General features: G+C 43.8%; 1 protein-coding gene across 3 annotated transcripts in view; it reads right to left on the bottom strand.

Moving 5' to 3' along the window:
• The window catches only part of LOC141097750 (DNA topoisomerase 1-like), a 77,413-nt gene extending 65,987 nt beyond the window's left edge, over window positions 1-11,426 (bottom strand). The window contains exons 1-5 of one of the 3 annotated variants that reach the window (XM_073585136.1): window positions 11,328-11,426; window positions 3,148-3,331; window positions 2,904-2,950; window positions 2,619-2,735; window positions 1,016-1,097 (exon numbers count right to left, since the gene is read on the bottom strand). In XM_073585136.1, coding sequence (XP_073441237.1) covers window positions 1,016-1,097; window positions 2,619-2,735; window positions 2,904-2,950; window positions 3,148-3,327 — 426 coding nt within the window. In that variant the 5' untranslated portion in view covers window positions 3,328-3,331; window positions 11,328-11,426. Of the gene's footprint in view, window positions 1-1,015; window positions 1,098-2,618; window positions 2,736-2,903; window positions 2,951-3,147; window positions 3,332-11,143; window positions 11,273-11,327 lie in introns of those variants that run through there. The other 2 variants (XM_073585143.1, XM_073585152.1) reach the window with 2 other exon arrangements.
• Window positions 11,427-14,267: the final 2,841 nt, after the last annotated feature.

The raw sequence follows: 14,267 nt of genomic DNA, 5'->3' as shown, positions 1-14,267 counted from the left end.
CTTCCTAGTATAATGTCCCCCATCTTGGTATACTGTCACTCATCCTGGGCAGCTTTTTGGTATACTGTGCCCCATCCTTGGCGGCTTCCTGGTATTCTGTGCCCCATCCTGGGCGGCTTCCTGATATACTGTGCCCCATCCTGAGTGGCTTCCTGGTATTCTGTGCCCCATCTAGGGCCCCTTTCTAGTATATTGTCCCCCATCCTGCCAGCTACTTCTAATAACGTTGCCCATCCTGGGCCCCTTCCTTGTATACTGTCCCCCATCCTTGGCCACTTCCAAGTAAAATGTCCCCCCATCCTGGTGCAATGTCCCCCCATCCTGAGCCCCTTCCTGATATAATGTCCCCCATCTAGGGCCCCTTTCTTACATATTGTCCCCCCATCTAGAGCCCCTTCCTAGTATACTGTCCTCAATTCTGATCCTGGTATACTGTCTTCAATCCTGGTTTAATGTTCACCATCTAGGGCCCCTTTCTTGTATATTGTCTCAAATCCTGGGCAGCTACTAATAATGTTCCCCATCTTGGGTCCCTTCCTGGTATAATGTCCCCTATCCTGGGTCCCTGCCTGGAATAATGTTCTTCATCCTGGGCTCCTTTTGGGTATACTGTCCCCCATCCTGGGCCCCTTCTTTCTTCTTCAGCACATTTTAAAAAGAAACAAATTATTCTTACTCATAGTCGTCCTCTGTAGCCAGTACAGAAGCTGGCAGTTGACTTCAGTGTGCCAACACTGGCAGCGCATGACATCACTGCCATGTGCCATCCGTCATGGGCAAGCCGCCATCTGCTGCCAGTCTGACAGGCTGGCGACGTGTATTGCATTGCAGGGAGCTGTCCGGTCTCTGGGTTGGAGCATAATGCAAGTGAATAGGATAGCAACCTGCCCTGTGGGTCCGAATGCGACCCCATTCACCTGCAGTACGGGTCTAGATTAATATAGACACCCACTTTAGAGGTTGGGTGAGATCTTTATTAGTAGGGGATGTACTCCTGCAATCAGTAGCCTCCCACCTTTCCATCTCGTTTGCTCTCCTCCGGTGCCGGCTGCTCTTCATCTTTCTCAGTTTTTATTTTTTTCTTTTTCTTTTTCGACCTGCGGAGAAAATGTAATAAGTGTTCTTTCTTTGTGTCGGTAATTTGTAATATTTTCTCTCCTGTTCAATATCATTTTAGCAGCGCGTATGGAACGGATTAAAAATTCCTGCGTGGTAATATTGTTAAATTAAAAAGATGAATGTATCGGGTGGTTTGTAATCAGAGCGCGACGTTCAATCCCGCTCAGCCGTTTTCCGATGTTTGACGACAGAATTTCTCTCAAAACAGAGCTTCCAAGTTAAATTAGAATTGATTTGCTGTATATTGTACGGTGACACTTGTTTCCTTTCTTTTTCCAATCTCACATTATTATATTTCAGCTATTAGACGGCTAATCCTGTCTGTGTTTATACCGCGTTATTGCGATCAATCATTACAATTGCCTTTTTGTCATTAAGGCTATGGATTTAAAGAACAGACAAACTTTTCGATACCAGTCGTGTGGGCAAATGTATTAACCCATTAACCCAACTTTATCCTTGAGTGCTATGTTACACATGAAAGGATCTTCTGCATTGTACCCATGAGCCTTTTAGGGGGTCCAAATTGTATCTGATACTTCCGTATTTTGCCCATTGGCCAGTCGAGCCCAAAGCCAGTCCGGCCAGTCGAGCCCAAAGCCAGTCCGGCCAGTCGAGCCCAAAGCCAGTCCGGCCAGCCCAAAGCCAGTCCGGCCAGTCGAGCCCAAAGCCAGTCCGGCCAGTCGAGCCCAAAGCCAGTCCGGCCAGTCGAGCCCAAAGCCAGTCGACCCCATATACAGATCATGAAAGATGGTCTTACACAGGGCATTTAGATACAGAATTAAGGTAGGAAAGCCAGCCTATAACCACATAATCAAGTCCACTTTCAATCTTTACAGAAGAATAAGTGTGTTTGTAATCAAATCATAAGTCAGCATAGGAGCTGTATACACAAAACAGTAGGTGATTTGGGCACTTTGGACAATCCCTACCTGCAGAAACGTAATTAGTATTCAGAGGATTACTAAGGGACCATATCAATCAGCTGTAAACCTGCCTGGAAGTAAATGCTCAGTTTCCCTGCAGCACCTCCACGGGAACAAAGAGGTATTACCAGAAAAAAAAAAAAAAGGAGGTCCCCTCTGCAAAAAAAAGTCCAATAATGTATGTGTGACTAAAGTTGCTTATTGCTTTGGAGGCGTAAGTGGTCTCCCTCACATCTTGGGCACAGGTATGTCGGACCCTAGGCATTACACCTTGTCTATTCAATAATGCACTACAAAAAAGGTCCTCCAGAATGAGGGGTGCTCGCTATAATTTTTTAGGTAAACACTGGTTAAGGAGTCACTCCAGCACTGCTCACTTTTGCATTAGCAGGTGTGTGGCGCTAATGAAGTCCTGCTGACATGTGCCTACAAGTACAAGTGCAAAACTGGCAGATGTCGGTCGATAAGACTTCATCAGGGTGTCCCAATGCAGAGGGGATGCCAGGGCAACTTTCAGCTTCATTTACAAAAAATACATTGATTTTACTGGAAACCTCCCATTGTTACACTTACTTGATGTCAGGGTCATCATTGGCCTCCTCTCTTGCCCTTTTCTTCCCTTGTTTAGCCACCTTTTTCTTTAAAGGCGCAAAGTCTTCATCTTCAGACTCCATCTTTATAGTAATAGAACTAAAAACGAAGATGGTGATACAAGTGTTACATTAAGCAGAGAGATATGAGGGCCGAGGTAAAGCTGTAGTGCTAGTTGTAGGGATTTGGACTTTGTAGGTATCTTCGCATCAGCATTTATATAAATGGCAGGGGGCTTGGGAGCAGAAAGAGGAGACGTCACTCTACCTTGAGAAGTCATCATCAGGTTTTTGGGATTTAGATTGCTTCTTTGTCTAGAAACCAAAAATGAAGAGTCATGAATTTCAAGTGAAAAGCGAGAAGACCAGAGATTCCGATCAATTACCAAATTGGTGATCGGTCACCGAAAAACTAATTCTCGGGTTGTCTCCAAACCTATCCAGTGTGAGTAACTAAAGAAAAAGCAGAAGTGTCCGGCTCCTTTATGGAGGAGTTCAGGATGGCCACAGACCTTGCTCTTTTTGTCTTTGCCCTTCTTGGTATTGTCTTTGTTCTCCACGATGCTCTTGTTTTCACCATTTCCATCCTTTTCCTTCTGCTCCTGGGTGGTTTTCACTTTCTTCTTGTCTTTGGTTTTCTTAGAGACTTCTTTAAAGTGGCTCAGATCCTGATTCGTCGTATCTTGTGTCATTGCACTGGGAACATAATGATAAAAAGTTACAACGTCACCTACATTAATGCCAGGCTGGATACTATCACAAGAGAGGTTCTTAGCAGAACTTTATCTTTAAAAAGTGATGAGAAAAAGAATGGCCCCTTTCAGCTTAGGACATAATATCTAACCAAATTTCACCTTGAGCAGAACAGAGATTGCTACTAAAGCAGTAGGGAATCCATGATGCCTTCATTTCAGTTCCCGGTGAAACATCTGGAATATGGATGTAAAGACGCAAATACAATATGTGCATGTGAATGAGGTCTTTCTGACTTTTTTTCCTATGCAACATATTTTTGGATCCCAGCAATGTCAGCGCTGGCTTTCCCGGGGCTATCGTGACAATGTTATGTCACACAATCCCTGTGGCCAAAATCGGCGCTGGCTTCACTGTTCCCTCTTTTGGACAAATCAAGACATGCGGAGAAAGTGAAAGTAGCTGCAGCTTCCACTTACCTCCAGATGTCATTTACCTCCATAGGAAAGTGAAGCCTGTGCTGATTGGCTGCAGTGATTGCGTGACACAACGTCATGTAAGCCCCGAGAGTTCGAGTGCCAACACTGGTGAAACTGTGCTTTCACCGGAGGGGAGTCCAAGTGTTATTTTACTGGGAGGAAACATAGGGATTCAGAAGAGATTGTTCAAGCAGTGGACAAACCCTTTAAGGTGAATTCCCACAATACGTTATTATTGCAAATTTTACAGATTTTCCCCTTTTTCAGCAAAATCTGCATGCAGATTTTGCTGTGGATTGTCTCAAAGATTTGCTTTAAATTTCAATTTTTTGTACTGTATAAAGCGTAGACATTCTGTAACATGTAGATCAGAGTTATTGGAATCTCCTATTACATAGGTAAATCTGAAGCAAATATGCCTTTCTTGACAATTTTCACGTGGGACCTGTACAAAATCCACAGCAGTAAAAAAAAAAAAAAAAAAAAAAAAAAAAAAATTGTGCAAATTTTCCTACAGATTTCAGTGCTGCAAAGAATATCCAGTAATTTGCAAGATCTCATCCTCTTTGGGACCACTGTCATCGTGCGCAATTCTGGGATATTCGCTACATTTATCGCAAGTTTTAGATTTCTAATTCCTTTGTGTCGATCCAGTTGACAGACTTTCCATAATGCTTTGTTTTCACACTAACCTTCTACAATTATGAGGACGTCTGATCGGAGTCCTGAAAATCTTTTCGGCCATTTCTAGGACCTACACTCCTTCCTCCACATGCTTGTTTTCCCCACAGCTATTATTCTCACCTCGCTAATGCACATGCATGCTTAGTTTAGCCGAGCGTGCATGTGTCCTTAAAAGGGCAATCAGACTAAAAAAAAAAAAAAAAAATCATTGGATAATTAATGTATTATCATGGAGATTTTATTGTGGGGGTGGGAGAATTTCCATCGATCACAACACTGTTGTTCCACTAGTGGACTCATCCCACCGAATTCAGCCTCGAAGCTTCTATAGTGCCAAGGATGAGCCATGTGCACCAGGTCCTATGAAACAGACCAATTTCAAGATTCATAAGTGCATTTTAAAAGTTGTGTTCCCCTCTTAATTCTAGCACTTTCCAGACCGATTACAAAGCTTGTTTTGCAAATTACAACCATAAAAATTAATTTACATAATTGTCCAATTCCGATGAGCACTTTAATTAAATTGTCAGCCTTTTTAAAAGGTTTTGCTATCCGGACGCGGCTCCTCTGTCACACTCTCGTTAAACTTCAATCTTTTATTATTTTCGTCTCCAGATTGTGGCTTTGTTCCCAGATCGCGTCACTGTGGCATTTCTCAGATTGAAGCTCAATATTTTTTTTGGAAGGGAGGGAGGCAGGCAGCTTGTGCACTGAATAGCGCATCGCTGGCCGGCACCCTTAACGAGCAGCGATTGGTGGTGGTGCAGTTGGGAGACTATGCTGCATATCCCTATAGACCTCCTCATCATCTGGAGCCCACCCTGGATTCATGCACTCTGCAACGGTGCTCATCATACCTAGGAATATATAACATTGTGCGACCATAAATCCTGTAGAGTGGGGTCGGTTTCTTTATATTCCCATTGGTCTTACCACAGAAAGGTTAACTGCACTCATACTAACTTCCCATATAATATCTAACCATTGAATGCCAGTTTCTTCTAATCCAAGCTTGTTGTCAGGGATGTATTTACAATTAGGAACTGGAGGGCCAGTGCCTAAGGTGGCGCCTTGAGAATGGCGGCATCGCCTCTTCCATCTCCCGCCAGACCTAGTGCTCCAGACTTGGTTCAGTAGAGACATAGGAGGACTGGATGTTGCATCCCTAATAATGACATTTAAATATGACTGCAGAATGCCGATCCTTATAGGGCCACTTGTACGAAACTCTATGGGGGGGGCAAAAAACCAGCATCCGACTGAACAGCTTTTTTTGCAGATTCTATTGTGGCCGGATGTGGAGCACTGAAACAGCCCATCTTCATACACTGTGCAGTGGCTATTTTCTGGTACTGAAGCTTAGCTCCTGTTCATTTCAATAGGAGCCAAGTTGCAGTACCCGAGAATGACCACTATGCCATGTATGGAGCTGTGCTGTTCAGATACCTTCGGCGTCATTCGCATGTCAGTTTTTCTCACATACAAGAAAAATGGACCGATGAGCAGAGTTCCGGCAGAGTTTCTCTTTCAGTCTGCAGGAGCATGTTGCTCCCCTGCCTCCCAGCTTCCTGCTTGTATGGGGGGGCCAATGCGCTCCTGATAACTGACTGCTTTTGCCTCTGCATCACTGGTGAAGCACAAGGGGACTGAGGTTGGCAAGATACCCAGGAAACTGGATAAACAGATTTAAAGGGAACGTGTCAGCTAGGTAATGGTAAGCCCCCCCAACTTAACCATTTATTAGCTCATGTAGGTTCATTGACACCTTTATATATTTGCTATCCGTTTTGTTATTCGAGGGATCCATATTTTTGTGGAAAAAAATGAAGCATTAGGTGCTTTGTTCCACCCAAAGCATCGAATAAACGTTTGCCTCCCGGCGTCGTTAACATACTTAGCGCCTGCCTCCCTAAGTTGATGATAGCGGACATCAGGCGCATGTATACACAATTGATGGGCAGCGTATGCTCACCATTGCCGTGAGAAGGACGCTTTATGGCGCAAAAGGACAGAGGAAATTAGGAGGAGGTGCAATATTTCCTGCCTGATGTCCGCCATCAACATAGGGAGGCAGGCAGTAAGGATGTAAATGGAGACTTTTGTTTAAGGCTCTAGTTCTAGGTGGTATGACGCACTTAACACCGCATTTGCATACTGACAAAATCGTGGATTTCTCAGAAATAATGCATTAGACTGAAAAATAGAGACAAGTCTCAGTGCAGCCAACTTCCATAGACCTCTATAGCCAGTTAAAGGGGGTGAAACTTGCTTGCAGATTCCAGTTCTAAATCCCTCTGCTAGAGAACGGAAAAGGATTTTTAACACAACTTATACTGCAAACTTACTTGTTTTTACGAGCACTGTTTGATTTTTACAAATTTAAAAAAAGATTAAATAATGCGGTCTAGACCCCCCCCCCCCCCCCTCTGAGAATTTCCCATCTAGGACTATAAGAAGAGTTATCATTCAGGTTTCACAATGTATAAACAGTGCAGAAGCCATTTACGGCAATGCTAAGGCAAGCGGTTATTTTTCCTTTTCTTCTATTAGCTACCACCATCGCCAGTGACCCAGCGCTCCCAGTACAGGAGGATTTGTACTGGTGCACAATGGCTAAAAGCATAGAGCAGCATTATAATCTACACATACCGGAAGAGCACGGGGGAGGGGGGGGATTGTTTACCCCTCAGCCTCCCGAATAAATGTTCCTGCTTTCACATTAGAAAAAAAAAAAAAAAAAAAAGAAAACGAGTGGGTAAAAAATGAATAAGATATTCAGGTAATGGCGAATACGGCTCCCTGTGAATTAACTGGAGTCCATTATTGAAAGCTTCCAGTGTCTTTTTTCAGACATTGACATGGACGCTAAAAGGAAATCCATTTTCATATATAGATCGACAATATGTTAAAAGCCTATACCATTACATGCGTCATCCACAGGTACCTGGATTGTCACTGGTACAATGGGAACAAAACCCTTTAACCAGCACCACATTTAGCTTCAGGTAATTTACAGGGACTAAAACAACTTGTTGGCCTCTTTACCGACCAGGGCAGCTGCCTCGTCTACAAAGGGGACGTAGGAAAATGGAGATAAAGATCAGCACTACAGAGCTTAGTTTGGCTTGGAGTTGCAATACCTCAAGCAGCCAATGGACAAGAGTGGTGCTTTTTCTAGAAGGGAAAGGAACAGATTTTTGTCACTTTAAATCAAGGGTGAGGAACACTTTCTGCAAAGGGCAATTTAGAAATTTCTACCATTATTTGAGGGCTGCACAAAATCAACTTGAAAATTACCCTACTATATGTGGTCAAACAATTAAGTCACCCCCCAATGTGACAGCCAGAGCTGCTGCTCTTTGATGTGGCTGTGATGTTGGGAGATATTGAGCATGTTGCTTCTCACCTGCTTTTCCAGGTTTATGTTGATCTATAGCACAATCAATTCTTATTTTCACAAAGTTTTCTAAAGCATATACATCACATAGGAGACGCTGGCACTGCTGTATATACATCACATAGGAAACTCTGGGACTTCCGTATAACCACTATACAGCAGACGCTGGGACTGCAGTATAACCAACACAAAGGAGACTCTGGGACTGCGATATATACATCACAGACTCAGGAACTGCTATATGTACATTACATATTAGACGCTGGGACAGCTGTATATACATGACATAGGAGATGCTGGGACTGCTGTATATACATCACATAGGAAACTCTGGGACTTCTATATAACCACCATACAGGAGACGCCGAGACTTCTGTATAGCCATCACATAGGACACTCTGGGACTTCTGTATAACCATCACATAGGGGACTCTGGGACTGCTTTATATACATCACATATGAGACTCCAGGACTGCTGTATATACATCACATAGGAGACACAGACTGCTGTATATACACATCACAGACACAGGGACTGCTGAATATACATCACAAAGGAGATTCTGGGATTGCTGTATATACATCACATGAGGCTGGGGTCTAATACATCACTGAGGAGCGCTCAGGCACATAGACCTGACTGGGGAGGGCTGGAGACGTAGATATCACTGGGGGGCTACCGCTGACGTCTTCATCTGTGGGACTGAAGCGCATCGCGTGCTAACTCCACATACGGGGTACATCCTCAGTAGTGAATGGAGGGTACACATGCACGCAGTGCAAGTGGGGGTTTAAAGGGCCGGCAGCATGCGGTTGCTGGACCGAGCACCGCGGTCCCTGTGAATCTGCCTGGAGGCCACAGAAAAGGTTATTGCGAGCCGGAGGTTCCCCATCCCTGTTTTAAATGCTATTAGGAGTTAAGCAAAATGAGTTGCAGGACTCTTACCCAACAGCAACGTCAAGGTTTAACCCTAAGGTCACATAGTTGTTTCTGATGCCTGCTACACAATAATGCCCTAATAGTCCATCTCTGTCCGAGCCATCCTGCAGTGCCCATATAACCATATAGAGAGCCGTGCCAGGTGAAAGCGCTCGACGGTCCCTACTGAAATCCTCACATGCCATTGCAAGTCAGACACGGGATACAGCTGGGCTCAGGAGACTTACACTTTGTACCCTGAGCCAAAAATTAATGAAACTGAGGCGATCATTAAAGGGTTAATTAGCTGGAGCATAATTGAAGGTAATTAGCTTAGGGCCCAAAAAAATTAAATGAGTTATTCACTGTATCTGGGAGATTAGACGCAGCATCAAATACCAGGGCTATTCACGTCACCCGGGGCTGGCACGGTGCCTGGCGCTGGCACACAGACTTGTCGCTCAGTAAGCGGTGGCATTATGGTGCATCAGGACAAAATGCCAGGCGGAAATTATTTACAAGTCGGACTTTATAGCACATGTAGGGCGGATCAGTCTGTGTGACAACGTGCAAGAGTGACCCGGGAGCGGCACAGCGTGCATGGCAAGCGCCCGGGCACGGAAAGGATTTACATCCTCTAGTCTAATCCATGGACCAAGTCCCCTTCCCCCGCTGACGGGCACAGACCGAAGAGGGCCCCTGTGCAAGAACAATATACAGGCCCTTTGCAGCTCAATAGCTCATCAATTCTATCTGCACTGTGGCCCCATAGATCGCCCCCGCTTTCACTTGTCCAGTAATTGAACCCTCTTTCCAGCGGTAAAAGAGGACTTTGCAATCAGCTGCTGTGCTCTGCATAGGCAGTAACTGAAATGACAAAGCGCTCAGAATAATCATTTAACTCATCATCCTTGCTGTGCTCTGCATAGGTGGTCACCCTACTCTGAATCAAGCTAATACTTGCTGGGCACTTAGTGAAAATTCCCTAAGGGGTAGCCCTACTGAAACATGGACTGTGGAGGTGGGAGGGGACAATATTTTGACTGGCGCCCCCCCCACTGAAACTGGCAGTTGAAAAGCACAATAAAAGTAAATAAAAAAATAACAACGGAATATTAGCATTGCACATAAAACACCGCAGCGGCATAAAGGAACGATGATGCAGAGTTTGGGGACAGTCCAGGCAGGCCCCTTCTAATACAAGCCAGAGACTTTCATTTCTAAACCTTTCATTTAAATGTTATTTTTTTTTCTTCCGACACCAATCACAATCCTTTCAAAGCGATGACCCCGGATCTACCCGCAATATCACAAATAGCATTATCAAAATGGTCTAACTTTACAGCAATCACCCTAAGAACAGCGCTCCGCCAGCCTGATTACCGGTAATATCCTGGAAGCGCACAGAAAATCTATTTTTCTCATTAAATCCACATATTCGGTCGGAAAGGTTAGTGGATTTTCTTGTTTTTTTTTTTTTCTTTTTTGGAACAGACAGGCTGAAATGACCATTCGGTAGAATTATCGGCTTGGCCATTTCAGCCTGCAAAAATCAGAGGCCGTCAATCAAAAAGAAAAGTTTTGTTTTAAAGGGATCGTGAAAGGGGTTCATGCCGGCACCATCATGCCACGAGCCGCCGGAATCAGACACTGGCTGTTGTATTCTGAAATGCTGCAGAGTTTCTTAAAAAAAAAAAAAAAAAAAACAAAAACAAACAATACTTAACAAAAAAACAAACAAAAAAAAAAAACTAGAAACAAAGAAAAACAAAAAAAAAAAAAAAAAAGCAAGAAAAAAAAAATATATATATTTTCACCATGTTCCATCATTGTGGGAAAAACTTGGGTGTTTCCCAAGTTTTTCAGCAGATTTATCAATTGCAACTTTTTAAAACGTTTCAAAGCTTTTGCCCAGATATTTACACATTGTTACACTGGAGAAAGGTTGGACATGATGGCCCGAACACACGGACAATATAGAAGGTGTACGGAGACTTAGCCCCATGGGTGATGTAAGCAGGGTATCCCAACTCCAGTCCTCAAGGCCCGCCAACAGGTCATGTTTTCAGGATTTCCTTAGTATTGCCCCAGTGATAATTGCAGAACCTGTACAATACAAGGGAAATCCTGAAACCATGACCTGTTGGTGGGCCTTGAGGACTGGAGTTGAGGAACCCTGAATAAAGAAACGTTTAGTGTACGGAGGACTCACAATTACGGGACTGTAGGCGGCAGGAGGGCAATAGACGTGCAATATTTCCATTTCCTGCAGAGGTTTTTCTGCCAACATTATGATTTTCGGTGCAGAAAAAAAAAAAAGCAACTTGTGAACATACCCTTCCTTATTCTAGGTTCCCGCGATTAATTTTTATTGTTGCAGATCTATTAAGTAAAATGGCCCACTTGCTTTTTTTTTTTCCCCTAAAATACGCAGAGTAAACAAACAAAAAAGTCGTCATGGGACCGTAGCCTTATTATATTAAAAAAAAAGAAACCATGTAAATTTGAATTCTCACTGACCTGGCGCAACAAGGACCCTCCAGGAGTCACTGATTAGGAGGCTGATTGTGGGAGGGTCTCCTATTATAACCTCTTGTTCTGGGGCAATTTGCCTCTTGGTTAACCCTTTCATTTCCCTGTTGTGATGAGCGAGCGTGCTTGGATAAGGTGTCATCCGAGCGCCCACGCTCGCTCATCACTAATTATTTACAAATAAAGAGCAAAAAAGTTCCAAAAAATAAACTTTTTATTTTTTTATTATTATTATTATTATTATTCAACAGAATTGTATCAGGGCTTGTTTTTTTTTGTGGTACGAGCTGTAGTTTTTATTACTACTATATTGGGGTCTGGGAGACGTACTGAGCTCTTTTGATTCCATTTTATTCCAGCGATTCTTCCATTTCAATTTTTCTTTTATTTTTCTACGTTCACCATACAGGATAAAAATGATGATATTTTATTAGTTTTGACAGTTGGTGTGAAAAATACGCTATTTTTTTTCTCTTTCATTTATATTACAGGAGATTCAGTGATATAAAGTTTAATTTTATTTTTTTAATACATTTTTTCATTTTGATTTTTTTTAATATTTTCTTTTTTTTCTTTTTTGTATTGGTCTCTTTAAAGCAGTTGAACTAGGGATCACTCGATTGCTTGTACAATACACTGCAATATAATGTAACATTACCTATTTGCATGGCAGACATTGGGACAATCAGTAGTCTCCGGACTGCCATGACAAAGCCATTGGCACTCAGCAATAATTTTATGGAGGGGATTACGGGCATCAGAAGGGGACACCTTCACCCTTTTTCAACCTCATAGGCCATATTCCCATGTAGCATACAAGCTGCGTCCCCCCCCCATTGCTACAGTTTAAACAATGTGAATGTGACTCATTGAAATCCTGCCCCCATCATTTAAAGACTGCTGATCTGTGCTTTCTTTGGTGCCTTTTTATAGGGATTTTAAATACAGAATCCCAGTGTGTCTCAATAAAAAAAATACTTAAAAAATTGCAACAAATTTGCACCAAAAATGCAGCAAAATGCAAAAATAGGAGGAAATCGCTGTTGCATATTTTGGTGCAGATGCTTGGAGAAAAGGTGCAGTGGAAAAAAAACTGCATTTTCTCAAGTGGGAACATGGTAACAGGTTAAACTGAGACTCTGGTGCTGTCTCTATAACACAGTCGGCATCCCTATCAGTAAGGGGGTGCCTTAAGAAGAAATGACATGCATACAATAGGTGTTTTTTTTCTGGTATGCACATGATGAATCGATGTAGAAACACGGCCATAAAGGCGATGGACACCTTGAAAAAAATGATTTTTACATATGTTAGTAGCTAGTACTAAGTTTCAGTTAGTGAAATCTTCATTCCTTCAGTTTAGATTATTATTATTATGCATTTATATAGTGCCATTTATTCCATGGCGCTTTACATGTGAAAAGGGGAAAGTATAATAAACATGTGTAAGACAAGGGACACACAAGTACATAAGGAGAGGGGACCCTGCCCGCGAGGGCTCACAGTCTACAGAGAATGGGTGAGGATACAGTAGGAGAGGGTAGAGCAGGTCGTGCGGTGGTTCAGTAGACCGAGGATCATTGCAGGGTGTAGGCTAGTCGGAACAGGTGGGTCTTCAGGTTCTTCTTGAAGGTTTCCGTTGATGGTGAGAGTCTGATGTGTTGCGGCAGAGAGTTCCAGAGTATGGGGGAAGCACGGGAGAAGTCTTGTATGCGGTTGTGGGAAGAAGAGATAAGGGGGGAGTAAAGAAGGAGATCTTGAGATGATCGAAGGTTGCGTGCGGGTTGGTACCTAGCGACCATGTCACAGATGTATGGAGGGGACAGGTTGTGGATGGCTTTGTATGTCATGGTTAGGGTTTTGTATTGCAGCCTCTGGGCAATAGGAAGCCAGTGAAGGGCCTGGCATAGGGGGGAGGCTGGGGAATAGCAGGGAGACAGGTGAATTAGTCGGGCAGCAGAGTGTAGGATGGACTGCAGCGGAGCCAGAGTGCTAGAGGGGAGGTCAGGGAGTAGGAGGTTGCAGTAGTCGAGGCAGGAGATGATAAGAGCATGCACTAGTGTTTTTGTGGTTTCATGGTTGAGGAATGAGCGGATCCGGGAAATATTTTTGAGTTTGAGGCGGCAGGAGGAGGCGAGGGCTTGGATATGTGGTTTGAAAGAGAGTGCAGAGTCGAGGATCACCCCAAGGCACCGAGCGTGCAGGACTGGGGAAAGAAAGCAGCCATTGACATTGATGGATAGGTCTGGTGGAGGGGTAGAGTGAGATGGGGGAAAGATGATGAATTCTGTTTTGTCCATGTTCAGTTTGAGAAAAAGAGCAGAGAAGAAGGCTGAGATAGCAGACAGACATTGTGGGATTTCAGTCAGTAAGGAGGCGAGGTTGGGTCCAGATAGGTAGATCTGCGTGTCATCGGCATAGAGGTGATACTGCAAACCGTAGAATTCTATGAGCTGTCCCAAGCCAAAGGTGTAGATGAAGAATAGTAGGGGTCCTAGGACAGAGCCTTGAGGAACACCAACTGACAGGGGGCGAGGTGAGGAGGTGGTGTGTGAGAGGGAGACACTAAATGTTCGGTCTGTTAGGTATGATGAGATCCAGGATAGGGCCAAGTCTGTGATGCCAAGAGATGAGAGAGTCTGTAGCAGGAGGGAATGGTCTACGGTGTCGAAGGCAGAGGACCGGTCCAGGAGAAGGAGGACAGAGTAGTGTCGCTTGCTCTTGGCGGTTAGTAAGTCGTTAGTGACTTTAGTTAGGGCAGTTTCAGTTGAGTGATGCGGTCGGAAGCCAGATTGTAACCGGTCAAAGAGGGAACAGGAGGAGAGGTGGGAGGACAGTTCAAGATATACATGCTGTTCCAGTAGTTTTGAGGCGTAAGGGAGAAGAGATATCGGGCGATAGTTAGACACAGAAGATGGATCAAGGGAG

The sequence above is a fragment of the Dendrobates tinctorius genome, unplaced genomic scaffold, assembly GCF_039654945.1.
Source record: "Dendrobates tinctorius isolate UK_male_01 unplaced genomic scaffold, ASM3965494v1 ptg000009l, whole genome shotgun sequence".
Classification (NCBI taxonomy): domain Eukaryota; kingdom Metazoa; phylum Chordata; class Amphibia; order Anura; family Dendrobatidae; genus Dendrobates; species Dendrobates tinctorius.
Note: the sequence above shows the minus strand (reverse complement) of the source record. Positions and strands in the feature narration are given on the sequence as shown.